General features: G+C 45.0%; 1 protein-coding gene across 2 annotated transcripts in view; it reads left to right on the top strand.

The window, feature by feature from the left end:
* The first annotated feature begins 2869 nt into the window (after positions 1-2869).
* The window catches only part of LOC115147400 (adenylate cyclase type 9), a 73516-nt gene continuing 58251 nt past the window's right edge, over positions 2870-18134 (top strand). Inside the window, exons 1-5 of one of the 2 annotated variants that reach the window (XM_029689634.1) lie at positions 2870-4939; positions 5075-6407; positions 7877-8131; positions 8458-8722; positions 11092-11379. In XM_029689634.1, the coding sequence (XP_029545494.1) occupies positions 5190-6407; positions 7877-8131; positions 8458-8722; positions 11092-11379 (2026 nt within the window). In that variant the 5' untranslated portion in view covers positions 2870-4939; positions 5075-5189. Of the gene's footprint in view, positions 6408-7876; positions 8132-8457; positions 8723-11091; positions 11380-18134 lie in introns of both variants that reach the window. The other variant, XM_029689633.1, reaches the window with a different exon arrangement.

The following is an 18134-nucleotide window of genomic DNA, read 5'->3' as shown; positions in this document are numbered from 1 at the left end:
CATGGATAAATCTTTATTGCACAGAATACCACCTGTCTCTAGCACAAAGGTCAAGGTCAAAGGTCAAATGTACTTCAAATTGACTTAAGATCAGTGTTGCTCCGCCTCAGCTTGTTTCTAGGACAACCTTTTAAAAAGTTATATAGACCCAAGGTAAAATTGCAGGTCAAATTGACCCAGAACATCATGGATGTCACTATTCCGGTACCGGGTCAAACTTTTGTTGTTGTTACGTGTTTTACACCTTTGAGACACAACCTTAGGAAAGTGGATGAAGGGTCATGATGGAAAAATTATGTAAAATAGTATTTTAGTGATTTCTAACTCAAATTGAACCGGGACATAAGGGAAGGGTTAAAAGCAAAAACAAATGGGGTGTAATTTCGGTCATAAAAACACTGCAGTGGCACCAGAATTCCACCAGGTGGTGCCTGAACTCAATGGCAGTCAATGGAAATGATTACCAGGGTTTATGGCACCCTATTCCCCATGGAAAAGCCCTGGCCTGGTCAAACCTAGTGCACTATATACGGAATAGATTGCCATTTGGGACGCATACAGGTAAAGATGGATAGTGAAGTGAAGTGCTGAGAGGACATTTGGTCACGTAAAATGAGCTGTGTAGAAACTAATATCTCCAATACCTCACCTTATTCTGTCAGTCAGCATGAAAACAAAAGGACAGAAATCTATCACCATGGCTACTCTAACCACTCTGTATGAACAGTTAAAAAATAAAGGTGATATAAAAAAAATATTGATAGGCCTACTTGCGACAAACTATCACTAACTGTTGTGAGAAGCTTGAGAACTCAAAATAAGTTCTCCTCTATCCCCAATAAATTGAGTTACCAAAGATCTGTTTTTAGCAAACAAATCAATAAATCAATAATAAATCAACCCTTACAAAAAGTCCTACAGAAATCCTGCAGGAAATCTGTTACAGGTGTGCGTGTGTGTGTGTGTGTGTGTGTGTGTGTGTGTGTGTGTGTGTGTGTGTGTGTGTGTGTGTGTGTGTGTGTGTGTGTGTGTGTGTGTGTGTGTGTGCGTGCGTGTGTGTGTGTGTGTGTGTGTGTGTGTGTGTGTGTGTGTGTGTCTGTGTGTGTGTGTGTGTGTGTGTGTGTGGACGTGTTTAACTAGAAGTCCCCACAAGAAGAGTAAACAAACAAAAATTTGACCAACTGGGGACATGATCGTGGACTACAGGAAAAGGCGGGCTTAACAGGCCCCCATTAGTGGAGCGGGTCGAGAGTTTCAAGTTCCTTGGTGTCCACAACACCAACAATCTATCATGTACAAACACACCAAGACAGTCGTGAAGAGGGCACAACAAAACCTTTTCCCCCTCAAGAGACTGAAAAGATTTGGCCTGGGTCCCCATATCCTCAAAAAGTTCTACAGCTGCACCACCGAGAGCATCTTGACCGGTTGCATCACCGCCTGGTATGACAACTTCTCGGCATCTGACGTAAGGCGCTACAGAGTGTAGTGCGTATGGCCCAGTACATCACTGGGGCCAAGCTTCCTGCAATCCAGGACCTATATAATAGGCGGTGTCAGAGGAAAGCCCATAAAATTGTCAGAGACTCCAGTCACCCAGTCATAGACTGTTTTCTCTGCTATCGCACGGCAAGTGGTACCGGAGTGCCAAGTCTAGGACGAAAAGGCTCCTTAACAGCTTCTACCCTCAAGCCATAGACTGCTGAACAATTAATCAGATGGCCACCAGACTACTACATTGATCCCCCCCGCCCTTCATTTGTTTTGTACCCTGCTGCTACTCGCTGTTTATTATCTATGCATAGTCACTTCACCCCTACCTAAATGTACAAATTACCTCTAACATGTACTCCCACACACTGACTCGGTACCGGTACCCCCTGTATATAACCTCGTTATTGTTATGTTATTGTGTTACTTTTTATTATTTTTTACTTTAGTTTATTTGGTAAATATTTTCTTAACTCTTCTTGAACTGCACTGCTGGTTAAGGGCTTGTAAGTAAGCATTTCACAGTAAGGTCTACACTTGTTCTATTTGGCGCATGTGACAAATAAAGTTTGATTTGATTTTGTAGGTCCCCACAAGGTCAAATGCTATTTCTAGGGGGTTTAGGGTTGAGGTTAGAATTAGTGTTAGGGTTAGAAATAGGTTTAGGGTTAGGAGCTAGGTTTAGTTTTAGGGTTAGGAGCTAGGGTTAGGTTTAGGGTTAAGGTTAGGGTTACGGTTAGGGTATGGGTTAGGGGTGTGTGTGTGTGTGTGTGTGTGTGTGTGTGTGTGTGTGTGTGTGTGTTTGGCAACTTTCATCTAGTGGAAGAGGCTAGGCATTTTTATTGGACTCAAAGAGTAGGTATTATTCTTCCTTCAAAGTAGACGTGTCACACAAAGATCTGTCTGTGAATATGGAAACTAGATCAGTGTTCTCTTCAGGGCAATTATAGGTGTGCATACCTTATCTACTAGATTAGGGTAGGCCTTTTTTATGCACCTTCAATCAATGATATCACCGACTGTTGGAATTATGGGCACAACCCTGTTAGCGTGGGCATAGGTCTATGTGTAACAGCTGTGTAACAATGAACATGCATGTAATGTAAAAATACTGAAATCTATTGGTATGTGTACACCTAACGTGTTGGTCTGTTTGTGTCATGTGGTGTGTGATGTCATTTGGAAAGAAAACGGCCTATGCGTAAAATAGGCCTAATACTTTGGCCTTCTAGTCTACCTATTTAAATGTTTTACAATCTGAAATAGTTATACTCTCACTCTTATTCAATACGTGCTCGTCCATAGCCACACAATACATTTCGACGTGCGCGCTCACATCATCAGCCACCATACCCCCCCTCTGCTGTATTTTCAGACTGGAGCTGCTGAAGCTCGATGCTCATACCACAGAGTCGCTCCGCTTTGGACACCCACCCTTCTCCACCGCACCGCCGCCTCAGCTGGCGGAGAATTTCCGTCTGGGTACAGGAAGATGGTGGGAGTGACGGGAGTTGCGTTGTCTTCCCCTGGATAAATCGGGAAAACACATAAAAACGTGTTTTTATTAGCCTACTTAGGCTACCCGGACCCGGGCAATAGGGAGGTAACCTTAACCGTCACCGAACCTTTCGAACGGAAGAGGACGCGAACGCAACAAGGAGTGGACTCTCTCTCGGGCTATGCTTCTTCTGGGCACATGCATGCAGACAGCCTAATCTCGAGCTATCCAGACTTGAGGAAATTATGGAACAGAAAGCCAGCACATTTCGCGAACTATGTCTTATTCGTTGGTAATTGAATAAAGGGAAGCAGGATCAAGGATATATTGTTTCTTCCTCATGGGAATTCGGTATTCCTTAGGGGAAAGCAAAGAGGAGGAAATTCACAGAATCTCTCCATGCACTCCATAGTTCTCTACTCCACGCGTTTACAGTCCAGGCTACTTCTGTAGCCTACGAGGAAGGAACCACGGCCTGGGAAAAAGTTTCTAAGCTTTGGATACATAAGGGAGCACAGTAGTGACGTTTCTGGAGACGTTTTTGTTTCAATTTTTAAACTGCAGTTTTTGTTTTTAAAAGCCTGTCCTGTTCATTGGATAGGCCTATTCTATGAAAAATGTGAATATTCGATAGGAATATTTAGTAGACTTAACTTGACAGTTTTGTATTTCAGTCTATATATTTAATAGACTATTCATACAAGGGTGGGTGTTTCTCATAGCTGTCTGTTTTGCCAACTCTTACCAACAAGTTTGTTCAAGACTCCAGCCTAGTAAAAGGAGTTGGCTTATATCAGCTCATCTGTCATATTTTGGGCACTTATTTCTCGATTTAAAATCGCTTTTCAAGGTCTCATAATTACTGTATCTGTAAAGTCCCTGTCGTCTTGGAAGTGGGGATATTACCGATGTAGAGATCCGTAGAGGGAGGTCAGGAAAGGACGGGGCTGGAGCTTGGGAATAGGCCCGGCTGTGGAGGAACTACAGACTGGGTATGGGGGACAGCTAGACCGCTAAACGGACGCTGCCTGCCTGGCTGCTGGTTTTGGGTGGTCGTGAACCAACCGACCCACCCACCTTCCCGACCCAACAGCCAAAGCCTAACTCTTCAGCTTGGCTAGCATAACACGAAAGTATTCACCCACACTAGGGCTTTGAAATAGTCAGAAAGGGAAAGGAGGATATGCTATACGAGTTTATGCTATGAATGTTAGCCAATTATTTTCAACTGTTGACTCATGTAACTAAAACGGAAAGAGGATAACGCTTGTTTTTTTTTCCAAGGGAAAGGAACTTTAAAGTGACATGTTTTGGAGCGCGTGCTCCGAAAAGATAAGGGACCGAAGCTGTAACTTTGTCGCAATTTTCTAACCATGTGTAGCTTGTTATTGGAATGAGTGGGACAACAATCTACTGTGTATAGCCTGCAACTCCTAAACAAGACACACACAATATGGGTCGTTTTGGACTTGGAAACGTTGTATAAATAATGTTCTCTTTTCGGATTGTATGTGTATTAAAATGTAATAATAACATGGGGACATTATTTTGATCATCAGTGAAGAAGACACGTGAGGGCTTCAGGAGAGCGAGGCTGAGTAGGAGCCAAGCTCGAGCTGTCAAAACACTGCGCGTGGTGTGGAATAAAAAGTGAATATTTGAACAGCTGACCCCAGATTGGCTTTTTAAACCCTATAAAAATCGTAATGTGATTTCAAAAAAAAAAACGTAATATCGGGGAAGGATGTTTAAAGAAGGGGAGAGGAAAGAGGAATGGACTTTCAATTATTTCAACTGCCAGATGAGAGCGAGCAGAGCAACACACGAGAACAAAGTGGCCAGCGAGGGCTTCCAAAGGCAAGGGACGAATTAATGGAATGTGAGTGCTGACGTAATACAGAGGTCGGGATAATGAACTACTCAAGAGCCTGGAACGGTCCTTTTATATGAGTGAGTAGGCCTAGTTGGCTACATTCGTGCGTAGCCTAGTAGAAATACGTATTTTCTGTACAGACGATATATCAAGTCGTGATTACAGCCGTCACCTTTTTTTTGCCTCTCTCTCTTTTGCTCTCTCCTGTCTAGTCTTCCTCTGCCAGATGTTTCACTTAGTACTGTTACCTCATTGCCCGCGCACCGTCCGCCATCATTGATCAGATATTAGTATTCCCCCCTTCACGTCACTCCTCCAGCCATCATAATGGCCTTGCAGCCGCTGCAACACCGGCAGCAGCAGCTTCTCCCACATGCCACGGAGGTTAGTTGCGCCTCAAGCAGTGACGGCGCCGTGACTGTGCGGATTATCGACAACACTAAGCACACACAGCACGCGCCGTCGCCACAGCATCGACAATATCATGACTCTCCCCCAACCCCAACGACAAGGGACAACAATACCAGAGGAGGAGGGAGTGGAGTAGGTGGGGCTACCACTACCGCCAAAGGAGATCCCTCCAAACCCTGCACCAAATACAGCATCTCCTCCAGCTGTAGTTCAGGGGAGTCTGGAGTTCGGAGGGCTGTTATGAATAAGTTACACAGCCAGCAGAAGACTCTGCCCCAGTTGTTTGAGAGGTCTGCTGCCCAGTGGTGGGACCCCAAGTTTGATTCCCCGATACTCGAGGAGGCGTGCCGCGAGAGGTGCTTCCCGCAGACTCAACGCCGCTTCCGCTATGTTCTGTCATACATGGCCTCCGCCTCGCTCCTTTGGGGCGTGTATTTCGGGGTCAACCACGACCGCTGTGACCCGGCAACCTTCCTCGCCCCGACCGCCTCCTTCCTCCTTTTCCTCCTCCTCCTCTTCCTCTTTACCTTGACAAGGCCCTATACTCACCTGTACAACCAGGCCTCGCTGCTCCTCATTGTGGCCACATTTGCCATCACTCTGGCTCCTCAGATCCAGACAGGAGGCTTCGTCTACCTGGAGAGAACCAGGGATGGCAACCTGACATTCCCTCGCACCCCAGGTGGAGTGGGCCCTACTCGGGCTCCCTGCATCTCCCCAGTGGGCACCTTCTCTCTGTGTATGGAGGTCCTGCTACTACTCTATAGTGTTCTCCATGTGAGGCTATATGCTTCAGTTTTACTGGGGCTCCTGTATTCAGTCCTATTTGAAGCCTTAGGGTGGCTGCCCCTGCTCCAGGGGAGAGATGGCAGTGGAGGAAATTATGGGGGGAATAGGTGGGGCGAGGCTGGGATTGGAGGTGCAGAAGGGTCCCTAGGTTCTGGATCTAGTCCTGGAGGTCTTGGTTCTTCTAGCTCGGAATGGGACACCCTCCGCTGGCTGGGCCCGGCTAAGGCCCTCCTCCACCTGTGTGCCCACGCCATCGGCATCCACCTTTTCATCATGTCAGAGGTGCGATCCCGCTCCACCTTCCTCAAGGTGGGCCAGGCCATCATGCACGGCAAGGACCTGGAGGTAATTATTGTTTATATGTTAGAGACGGATAAAATCAAAACATTGACACATTGAATCATCGAGAGCCAGATTTACTTTCATCATCATGCTCATCAAACAATCAAATAACATAATATAGAGAAGTTGTTACCTGTCTTTGTGAATACGTTACAGGTAGAGAAGGAAACCAGTTGTTACCTGTCTTTGTGAATACGTTCCAGGTGGAGAAGGAAACCAGTTGTTACCTGTCTTTGTCAATACGTTCCAGGTGGAGAAGGAAACCAGTTGTTACCTGTCTTTGTGAATAAGTTACAGGTGGAGAAGGAAACCAGTTGTTACCTGTCTTTGTGAATACGTTCCAGGTGGAGAAGGAAACCAGTTGTTACCTGTCTTTGTCAATACGTTCCAGGTGGAGAAGGAAACCAGTTGTTACCTGTCTTTGTGAATACGTTACAGGTGGAGAAGGAAACCAGTTGTTACCTGTCTTTGTGAATACGTTACAGGTGGAGAAGGAAACCAGTTGTTACCTGTCTTTGTCAATACGTTACAGGTGGAGAAGGAAACCAGTTGTTACCTGTCTTTGTCAATACGTTACAGGTGGAGAAGGAAACCAGTTGTTTCCTGCCTTTGTGAATACGTTCCAGGTTGAGAAGGAAACCAGTTGTTACCTGTCTTTGTGAATACGTTACAGGTGGAGAAGGAAACCAGTTGTTACCTGTCTTTGTGAATACGTTACAGGTGGAGAAGGAAACCAGTTGTTTCCTGTCTTTGTGAATATGTTACAGGTGGAGAAGGAAACCAGTTGTTACCTGTCTTTGTGAATACGTTACAGGTGGAGAAGGAAACCAGTTGTTTCCTGTCTTTGTCAATACGTTACAGGTAGAGAAGGAAACCAGTTGTTACCTGTCTTTGTCAATACGTTACAGGTGGAGAAGGAAACCAGTTGTTTCCTGTCTTTGTGAATATGTTACAGGTGGAGAAGGAAACCAGTTGTTACCTGTCTTTGTGAATACGTTACAGGTGGAGAAGGAAACCAGTTGTTACCTGTCTTTGTGAATATGTTCCAGGTGGAGAAGGAAACCAGTTGTTACCTGTCTTTGTGAATACGTTACAGGTGGAGAAGGAAAACAGTTGTTACCTGTCTTTGTGAATACGTTCCAGGTGGAGAAGGAAACCAGTTGTTACCTGTTTTTGTGAATACGTTCCAGGTGGAGAAGGAAACCAGTTGTTACCTGTCTTTGTGAATACGTTACAGGTGGAGAAGGAAACCAGTTGTTACCTGTCTTTGTGAATAAGTTACAGGTGGAGAAGGAAACCAGTTGTTACCTGTCTTTGTGAATACGTTACAGGTGGAGAAGGAAACCAGTTGTTACCTGTCTTTGTGAATACGTTACAGGTGGAGAAGGAAACCAGTTGTTACCTGTCTTTGTGAATACGTTACAGGTGGAGAAGGAAACCAGTTGTTACCTGTCTTTGTGAATATGTTACAGGTGGAGAAAGCGTTGAAGGAGCGCATGATCCACTCTGTCATGCCGAGGAGGGTCGCCGATGAACTGATGAAGCAGGGGGACGAGGAGATGGAGGGGAACGCAGGGAAGAGATACTCTGCCGGGGCTTGTTCGGCGTCGGCTGTGTCCACGGTCGGAGGTCCTGGGGGGGCTTCATCGATCGCGGCGAGCCCTAAGAACCATCCCCATCATCATAGTCATCATAAGAGGAAGAAGACTTCGATCCCCAGAGGCCAGGTAAGAGGAGCAGTGGTTGATTTTAAAAACACCATTGGCGTTTTAAAATCATGCGTAAAAACTCACCCGTTTAGCTTGGCCTTTTAGTCATTGTTTGTTTGTATGCTATTTTATTCCTCCTTTATTGCTTCATGTTTTATTGTCCAAATCAATCAAATGTATTTTATTAAGCCTTTTTTACATCAGCAGTTGTCACAAAGTGCTTTACGGTAACCGGCCTAGACCCAGAAGAACAAGCAATGCTTGCAAAGCTTATTGATTTACTGCAAAGTGTGTTACAATTTTAAAAACACTTTAAATAAAGTTTGTTTTAATTTGATCATCAGATCATCTTCAGGCCATTCAACATGAAGCGGATGGAGCCTGTTTCTATCCTCTTTGCGGATATCGTCGGCTTCACCAAAATGTCTGCCAACAAGTCCGCCCACGCCTTGGTGGGGCTCCTCAATGACCTCTTCGGCCGTTTCGACCGGCTGTGTGAGCTGACGCGCTGTGAGAAGATCAGTACACTGGGAGACTGTTACTACTGCGTGGCGGGATGTCCCGAGCCACGCCCTGACCACGCTTACTGCTGTGTCGAGATGGGACTAGGTATGATCCAAGGGGATAAAGATGGGTAGATAGCGTTCTGTTATTTGCTCCTGCAACTTTATTGTGCAATGTCTGTCATTTTATTTTTGTACTTTATTTATAGGTTTTCAGAGATGAGAACAGAAAAACAGTACAACCCCAACCCCTCATTCCCCATCCACCCCTCCCTCCACCCCTCCCTCCACCCCTCCCTCCACACCTCCCTCCACCCCTCCCTCCACAGTGAAATGGGAAGAGAAGGGAAATGGGAAGATACGAACACCTTATGAACTCCTGCTTAGTGCGCTCCATGAGTGTTTTTAAGTTATGTTTAAACAGAGCCTTAAATGAGCGTGTGACCTTCATCCCCAAATAAGTAAAGACCATATCCAATACCTTCTGTTAACTGATTAATGGAAAGGAGCACACTTTGTGTTAGGTTTAATTCATAACTAGAGAATGTCCCAAAACCTTGTAGCATGTCCAAGAGATAGGGTATAGACCACAGTGATGCCTAATATAATTAAGGTTATTCTAGGTTACTATATCTCCTCAGGAAATTTGTTTAACCTCTCACTTCGAATAAGAACATTCAGGAATACAGCAAGTTATTACACATTTACAGACAACAGGTGTGTAGTAGACTGTATGCTCACTGAATATACACATACATCACATTGAACAGCAGGAAATATTGCAGACTGTGGCTTTCATCCCATTGGGTGATGATATAATACCTAAAGCACATCACGGCCATATTCATGATGCGTCTCAGAGTAGGACTGCTGATCCACCATCGGGTATAGACTCCACAGGGTTAGAGATGTACAAAAGAAGATAGTCTGCATATAAGGACACCTTGTGAGTTATGTCGCCCCTTAATCCCCTCCTCTCCGCGTAGGGTGACAGCAAGAAGCTCAATAGCCATATCAAATAGGAAAAGGGATAAACAGCAACCCTGCCTGGCCCCCCTGTGGAGAGGGAAGTAGCTGGAGGTAACATTGTTGGTGCGAACAGAAGCCACTGGGGACGAGTACAAAATCTAAATCCAGGAAAGGATTGACGGGCCAAACCCAAATCTCTCTAGTACTGTAAATAGATATTCCCACTCAACCCGGTCGAAAGCCTTCTCAGCATAAAGAGAGCTGACAATCTCTGGCTATAGAGTTGAGAGGGCAGAATGAAGAACATTAAATAGCCACCACATATTATAGAAAGATTGTCTACCTGAGATAAATACGGTTTAGTCAGAGTTAATTATATTTATTAGGCATCACTGTCTCTAAACGGCGCGAGAGGACCTTAGTGAGAATTTTATAATCACAGCACAAAAGGCTTAAAGGGCGGTATGAGCCACAGTCTAGGGGATTCTTGTCCTTTTTAAGCAAAACCAAAATAGTTGCCTGGGTAAGTGTCTGTGGCAGTTTCTGACTAGAAAGCATTTCATTGTACATTGAGCTGAGGATAGGGGATAATTTAGAGGAGAATGCTTTATAAAATTCAATAGGGAAGCCATCATGTCCTGGAGCTTTACCGCTCTGCATGGACTGGATTGCCAGAGTAGCTTCATCATCACTTATTAAGGCATCCATGTTAGTTTGCTCATCTGAATTGAGACGTGATGTCTAGATTGTCTAGAAATGCATGCATACGAGATGTGTCAGGAAGAGCCTCTGACGAGTAAAGAGCAAAGTAGAATTGCATACATTTATTGTTGATTTCTTTGGGATTGGTAGAAGTTAAATCAGCTGCAACACATATTTCAGGTCGAAGCTGGTGAGATTACAACTTGCCAGCTTTCTCTCCGTGTTCATAAAATGTCTGTCTCGACTTAAACAGAAGCGGCTCCGTTTGTTTCGTGGAAAGATTGTCAAATTCCGATTGGTGTAGCAGTCTCTCTTTGTAGAGTTCAAGAGTAGTAGAAGAGGCATATCTGTTGTCCACATCTAGAATGAGTTGAGATAGCTCCGATAAGCATTTAGTGCGCTGTTTATTGTCATACGCTGTGAATGAACTAATCTGGCCCCTTAGATATGCTTCTAACGACGCCCATTCAGTGGAATGACACACATGTCTTTGTCATTTTTGTGCAAAGTTTCAATCTGAAGGTCTTTTGAAACTGGTCTTCTTGACCTTTGGGTCAAAATGTTTTCCAATAAAACTATGGGAGCAATCAGCAGTGTGTGGGTGGGTACTGTATCTTTCTTTCGCCAGTTGACTTTTTATACCCTGCACCTGTTACTAGTTACTGGATGTGTGCTCACTACTTTCTGTCTGACCTGTGTGTGTTTGTGTTTCAGGAGTGATTGGGATCCAAGCAGTTTCAGTGTGCTACAAGGAAAACGGGTCAATAAAGTCTTCTTCTGCTTCTTCTTCTACTGTGAAACTAGGTATGATCGTGGCCATTGAGCAGTTCTGCCAGGAGACGTGTGAGACGGTGGACATGAGGGTGGGGGTCCACACCGGCACGGTCCTCTGTGGGATCCTGGGGATGAAGCGGTTCAAGTTCGACGTGTGGTCCAACGACGTCAACCTGGCCAACCTCATGGAACAATTGGGCGTCGCCGGGAAGGTACACCTATCAGATGCCACCGCCGGGTTTCTGGATGATCGGTACCAGCAGGAGGACGGGCGGGTGTTGGAGAGGGCGACGCAGGGCCTGATGGAGAAACTGAAGGGTAAGTTTTTATTAGATTTTGTTCTGTGTCCCCCTTTTCAGTAGACACACACACTGACGTCAGGCAGGATGCAGAAACACCGGCCATCGCCATCTGTGCCCATTCAACATGATTGAGATATTTCCATAGTTATTACTTCCAATGTTGTTTTGAATAGTGCTTGAACATTCGCTAAGATTATATTTGGTTGTGATCTTTGCAAAATACCTATTTTGGACGCAGCAGTTGTTAGCTAGAATGCTAACTCTCATTGACGTAGGCGGTGAGCAAAGCTAGCCAATAAGTCATTTTACTGGGTGAAGTTGACATTTTTTTCAAGTATAATGCAGTTGATTTGCGATGATGACACAAACTTCATATTAATAAGCAGGACATTCATACAAGTCCTACAATCCAATTATAATCCAAAAGTAGTGTGGGAGGCGCTCATAAGCAACATGTAAATAGAGGCTTTTTTTGCTTCCGGTCTATGAGAACTCACTCGTGTTCTGCAACCAAGTTGTGTGTATCACCCTCGTGTGCGGCAATGTTTGTAAACACCGAAAGGGGTCTATTTTGGTTCTACCTTGATTACTCATAATAACTGGGTGTTTTGATTCTATGTTGTTTAGTTGATTGTAAGAATGAAGCATGTTATGTACATCCCAAACTTTCTAAAACTGCTGCTTGGTAAGTATAACTTTAAATGAAAATAGAAGGTTATTCTAGGTTATTATATCTCCTTATGAAATTTGTTTTTTACCTCTCACTTCGAACAAGAACATTCAGGAATATAACATGTTATTACACATTTACAGACAACACGTGTGTAGTAGACTGTATGCTCACTGAATATACACATACATCACATTGAACAGCAGGAAATATTGCAGACTGTGGCTTTCATCCCATTGGGTGATGATATAATACCTAAAGCACATCACGGCCATATTCATGATGCGTCTCAGAGCAGGACTGCTGATCCACCATCGGTTTTACCTTTTAAATCATATTTGAAAAAGATGACATGGATGGACAGTGAGGACCTGATCCTAGATCAGCACTTCTACTCTGAGGCTTTATGAATATGGACCATGCAGGTTATCAGGTTTGCACAGGGTCATACAGGGTCATACAGGGTCATACGGGTCACCATTTCAAAACTCATAATAGTCAGTGAGTGTTTTGTTAGTTAATGAGTTAGCGCTAACACACACACACACACACACACACACACACACACACACACACACACACACACACACACACACACACACACACACACACACACACACACACACACACACACACACACACACACACACACACACACACACACACCAAGGCTGCTGGTTTATATTTGGCTGCTACTGTGTTTGTGCCCAGGTGTTGCATTGTGGGCAGAGCATGTTTGAGCTGTAGATAGGAGGTGATAAGACGGAGAGGGCAGGCACTTCAGTCCTGAGTAGGGTAGAACATTGGAGGGAGAGGGAGAGGGCAGGAGAAGAGAGAGGAGGGCAGGAGAAGAGAGAGGGGGGCAGGAGAAGAGAGAGGGGGCAGGAGAAGGGAGAGGTGGGCAGGAGAAGAGAGAGGGGGGCAGGAGAATAGGGGGGTAGAAAAGTGGAGGGAGAGGGCAGGAGAAGAGAGAGGAAAATAAAGAAAGAGGTAAGTGTTTCAGTAGAGGAGGTGTTCTCTGCTTCCTCTGCTTCCCTTTATGCTTTATCCTTTATGCTTTATCCTTTATGCTTCCCAGTAGAGGAGGTGTTCTCTGCTTCCTCTGCTTCCCTTTATGCTTTATCCTTTATGCTTTATCCTTTATGCTTCCCAGTAGAGGAGGTGTTCTCTGCTTCCTCTGCTTCCCTTTTGTATTATCTGACAAGGGATCTCTTTCCAGGCATAGAGGTGTGTGTGTCCTGTCCAGCTTGACCTGTGGATGGGTACATCATCATCAGGGGAACTGTCTTTACAGCTGTACAGCAGGGTATTCCTTATGGACTCTCTAGTCTGAGGTCTCATCTGCTTAGGAGCTGGTGCTCTATTGTCAGCTATAATGTCACCTCACATAGAGGGTCTGTGTGTCTCTGTGTGTCTCTGAGTGTGTGTGTATAACCTTAAACACACTGAGTGTCTTTCAGCATATAATACAGATGTCTCTAACAGCTCCATCAGAGCCTAGTTAAAGACAGGACAGAGGGAGGGAGGGAGGGAGGGAGGGAATGAAGGGAAGGAGGTAGAGAGAAAGGGGTGATGTGGGAGGGAGAGAGAGAGAGGGATGGAGGGAGGGAGGGGGGTGTAGAGGGAGAGAGAGATCAGGACAACTTTCTTTTATGAAAAAGAGGCAGCATTCTCTCTGTCTCCTGCCATCAATCTGCCTATTTCTATAGTCTTTACCTGGCTGACAACTATTATTTACCCTCTCTCTCTCTGTCTCTATCTCGCTGTCACCTTCTCTCTGTCTCCTGCCATCAATCTGCCTATTTCTATCATCTTTACCTGGCTGACAACTATTATTTACCCTCCTCTTTCTGTCTCTATCTCTCTCTCTCGCTCTCTCGCTGTCTCTCACTGTCACCTTCTCTCTGTCCTCACCCTGACCCGAGTCACTTCACTGTGTCCCCTTGTTGAAGCTCCTGATCTCTCTCTCTCTCTCTCTCTCTCTCTCTCTCTCTCTCTCTCTCTCTCTCTCTCTCTGTCTCTCTCTCTCTCTCTCTCTCTCTCTCTCTCTCTCTCTCTCTCTCTCTCTCTCTCTCTGTCTCTCTCTCTCTCTCTCTCTCTCTCTCTCTCTCTCTCTCTCTCTCTCTCTCTCTCTCTCTCTCTCTCTCCCTCTCTCTCTCTCTGTCTCTCTGTTTCTCACTGTCACCTTCTCTCTGTCCTCACCCTGACCCGAGTCACTTCAGTGTGTCCCCTTGTTGAACCTCCTGATCACTCTCTCCATCCCTCTCTCTCCCTTTCTCTCTTTCCAGCCTCTCAGACAGGGTGTTACCTAGGAGTGTAACGTTTCACCAAACCCACAGTTCGGTACGTATTGCGGTTTTGGGGTCACGGTTCGGTTTCAGTACAGCGGAAAAATGAAAATCCAACAGTTACTGTAGTTAGTTTTTGTTTAAGAAAATACAAAGTGTTGGTATTCCTGATTCCATATATGATCATGAGCGATATAATACCTGATGAGAGCACCATCAGGAATAACAACACTTTGTGTTTCCTTCAATGAAACACACGATTACTCATCAACAACACCACTAAAATAAAGTGCAAAATGCGTGTGAAATCAATAGGTCAACATGGTTCAGACATTGTATAGGCCTCTGCTATAATGTTTTCTTACAAAGACAAATATATGCACACTTGAGTGACTCTCATAAAGGGGGCGTGTCTGCAGCGCCAGTCTTCTAATTTGTCACTCTGGGGTAATGTGATGGGCTGTCACTGTTAAGTAGCTCTCTGTAGCCCTGGAAGTCAATCCATCTGTAGTAAGCACAACCCAGGGGGCATTAGCCAATTCAGCTTAAGCTTGCTTATAGAGAGCGGTTACTACCTATTTGCTGAAATGGGTGCGAGAGGGCAAATTCATAATGTGGCTCAAGCACCTTCACAAGGTGCTGAAACCCCCTATTCTTCTCAACCAGGAGAATGGGCGCATATCCACTACTATAAACATACCTATCGCTCTTGTCATTTCTTTGGCCCGGTCAGAATCCGCTTGCTCCAGTGGTAGGAATACTGGGGTGATGTCGGCGTAAATGTGTCAAAATGTTTTGAGGTGTGTGGCGACATACTCTCTCTGTCCCTCGTCGTTGTAATCGACTGGGAAGCCAAAATGTCCCCAAACTGGAGATTTAAACGATGACGGAGGATCCTCCATTTCTGGTTTATCGACCCCACCACTTGCCATTGTGCAGAACTAGTTCCTGACTGCGCCTCACAAAAGGACAGTTTGAAATGCAATTTTGATTACAATGTGCGCATAGGCTCCAGTTGTTTTAAAGGAATAGCCTAAAATGTTTTTTTCAGCTCCGATTTACTCAAGAGACATACAAGGCAGCGTAGACATCGCCTACAGGCCCTAGTGTTTTCATTTCATATACAGTGCCTTCGGAAGGTATTCAAACCTTATTCTAAAATTGATTAAATATGTATTTTTCCTCAGCAATATACACACAATACCCCATAATGAAATGTTTGCAGTTTTATTAAAAATAAAAAACAGAAATACCTTATTTACGTAAGTATTCTGACCCTTTGCTATGAGACTCGAAATTGAGCTCAGGTGCATCCTGTTTCCATTGATCATCCTTGAGATGTTTCTACAACTTGATTGACTCCACCTGTGGTAAATTCAATTGATTGGACATGATTTGAAAAGGCACACACCTGTCTATATAAGGTCCCACAGTTGACAGTGCATGTCAGAGCAAAAACCAAGCCATGAGGTCAAAGGAATTGTCCGTAGAGCTCTGAGACAGGATTGTGTCGAGGGTCAGATCTGGGGAAGGGCACCAAAAAATGTATGCAGCATTGAAGGTCCCCAAGAAACAGTGGCCTCCGTCATTCTTAAATGGAAGAAGTTTGGAACTACCTAGACTCTTCCTGGAGCTGCCCGCCCAGCCAAACTGAGCAATCTGGGGAGAAGAACTTTGGTCAGGGAGGTGACCAAGAACCCGATGATCACTCTGACAGAGCTCCAGAGTTCCTCTGTGGAGATGGGAGAACCTTCCAGAAGGACAACCATCTCTGCAGCACTCCACCAGTCAGGCCTTTATGGTGGAGTGGCCAGACAGAAGCCCTGCTCAGTAAAAGGCACATGACAGCCTGGTTGGAGTTTGCCAAAGGGCACCTAAAGACTCTCAGACCAGGAGAAACAAGATTCTCTGGTCTGATGAAACCAAGATTGAACTCTATGGCCAGGATGCCAAGCGTCACGTCTGGAGGAAACCTGACACCATCCCTACGGTGAAGCATGGTGTTGGCAGCATCATGCTGTGGGGATGTTTTTAAGCGGCAGGGACTGGGAGACTAGTCAGGATCGAGGCAAAGATGAACGGAGCAAAGTACAGAGAGATCCTTGGTGAAAACCTGATCCAAAGTGGAAAGTTCACCTTCCAACAGGACAATGACCCTAAGCACACAGCCAAGACAACGCAGGAGTGGCTTCTGGACAAGTCTCTGAATGTCCTTGAGTGGCCCAGCCAGGGCCCGGATCCCGATCGAACATCTCTGGAGAGATCTGAAAAAAGTTGTGCAGCAACGCTCCCCATCCAACCTGACAGAGCTTGAGAAGAATTGGAGAAACTCCCCAAATACAGGCTTGTAGCGTCATACCCAAGAAGACTCAAGGCTGTAATTGCTGCCATAGGTGCTTCAACAAAGTACTGAGTAAAGGGTCTGAATACTTATGTAAATGTCATATTTCTGTTTAGATTTTTTTAAAATAAATTAGCAAAAAAAAAAATATATATATATATATTAGAACGCGGGAAAAATCCATATATTAGCCGCGTCATTGTTTAAGCCGCGAGGTTCAAAGCCTGGGAAAAAAGTAGCGGCTTATAGTCCGGAAATTACGGTAGTCATTCATTCGGTTTCACAGTATGGACCGAACCAAGGTCCCCATACCGAACGGTTTGGTACAAATACGTGTACCGTTACACCCCTAGTGTTACCCGTCTCATCCACTCAGCGATTCACCTGTCATTCAACCCCCCGCCCCCCCCCCACACACACACAACCCTTACGCAACACCAGTCCAGTTTATTGCAATGACTCATGGTTTTCTCATATAGCTTTACTAGCAGTGATAGCCTCCCTGTGCCCCGGCACTGCTGTGTGTGTGTGTGTGTGTGTGTGTGTGTGTGTGTGTGTGTGTGTGTGTGTGTGTGTGTTTGAATCTGCCATCTCTCCTATTTCAGCCCAGGTGGTGAGGCTTGCATTTTGTGCCCAGGGTTTGTTGTTGTTCAGCGCTGGGCTCCACACACACACACATACACATACACACAGAAAGAGTCTGAATGGCCATGGATAGATATGCTGTGTTCAGGCTTTTTGCACTCCTGTTGTGGTGTGCTGTTACTCAGGGAAATGGGGTTAGGAATGAGTGTGTTTGTACGTGTGTGTGTTTGTACGTGTGTGTGCATTAAATTGCATTAATTGCATGTATGCATCTGCAAACTCATCACGGGATACCCAGTATTACTGGTAGTGCACACAAGTTTTTTTTTTTTTTTTTTACGCAACAAGATATTTCCTATGCGTGAAAAAGTATGAATTCTGCGTTAACTAGCAAGTTAAACTTGGAAGTTGCGTTATCTAAGTAAGTGGCTGAATTAATAAGGTGAAGGGGCATTATATTGTGGTAGCTTTCTGCCGTGTTTGAGAAGTCAAATCCCTTTGGATGAGTTATCTGTACAGCTGCCACTGCAGTTTGATTTCCTTGCATTTTTTCTCCTCTCCATTCTGGGCCTGTCTGCTCCTCCCCCCTCTTCTCCAAGCAGAGCAGGCAGGCCCGTTGCCCTAGCGACTCCAGACTCCACACAGACACAGCGTGTACAAAGTAATGTTCTTCCTTGAGACAAGAATGTGTCAAAACTTTGTTCATTTGCACAACGTCTCTCATTCATATTTGCTTGTAAATGTCTAAACTCACCAAAAATGGCATGAGCAGGCTTGCCTGTCTTTGCAATTTGTTTATTTTTGTTTGCGCTCGTTAGCATATTTAGCTAGCAACCTCCATGAAAATGTACTATTACTTATGGTAATTTTGTTAGCATTCTGGTAAT

The sequence above is a fragment of the Salmo trutta genome, chromosome 14 (assembly GCF_901001165.1).
Source record: "Salmo trutta chromosome 14, fSalTru1.1, whole genome shotgun sequence".
In the NCBI taxonomy this organism is placed as follows: domain Eukaryota; kingdom Metazoa; phylum Chordata; class Actinopteri; order Salmoniformes; family Salmonidae; genus Salmo; species Salmo trutta.
Note: the sequence above shows the minus strand (reverse complement) of the source record. Positions and strands in the feature narration are given on the sequence as shown.